Genomic DNA, 497 nt, shown 5'->3' on the forward strand with positions numbered 1-497 from the left:
CAATTCTTGGGGAACAGCTTCGTGATCCTTAAATCCATCCTTTCTGATTTGAAACATAACTTCTATCATATATTGAACTCGCTTATCCAATTGTCCTTCGTGTAGTATGTTTCTTAACATCTCAAAGATGGCTTCTACACCTCTTCGCGAAACCTCTGTCAGCTTCATGCCACATTCCTTCAAAAATGCTATCGCCACTTCAACGGAATCATCTGTTGGTGTTTCCAATAACAGAGTCAAAATTTCTAAAGCAATAATTTCATAGGCTACACCTTGATTAACCAAATGTGCTATAAATGTGCCTGAGGATATACACAAAGGTTTATCATTTCTTTTAAACCCACGTTTAAATTGCAGAACGAGACGCGTCAATACCAATTCACCTATATCAGGGAACTTAGAATTGATTATACCTGTTAGTGCTGCATAAACTGGAGTGAATGTTGGAGAAGCAGCTTGCGCTTGAATAATAGAACGCGCCAACAAACCTCTACCAC

The 497-nt window shown here is 38.6% G+C and overlaps 1 protein-coding gene across 1 annotated transcript; it reads right to left on the minus strand.

Annotated features, from left to right (window-relative positions):
* Positions 1-3: 3 nt before the first annotated feature.
* On the minus strand, positions 4-492 carry LOC115243606 (pre-mRNA-splicing factor CWC22 homolog; the record flags this gene model as incomplete). Its single annotated transcript, XM_029821122.1, has 1 exon — positions 4-492. A coding segment is annotated over one exon (489 nt), but the record flags the coding sequence as incomplete, so codon positions are not given.
* Between the last annotated feature and the right edge of the window lie 5 nt (positions 493-497).

The sequence above is a fragment of the Formica exsecta genome, unplaced genomic scaffold, assembly GCF_003651465.1.
Source record: "Formica exsecta isolate Colony F162 unplaced genomic scaffold, ASM365146v1 C16278548, whole genome shotgun sequence".
Lineage (NCBI taxonomy): Eukaryota > Metazoa > Arthropoda > Insecta > Hymenoptera > Formicidae > Formica > Formica exsecta.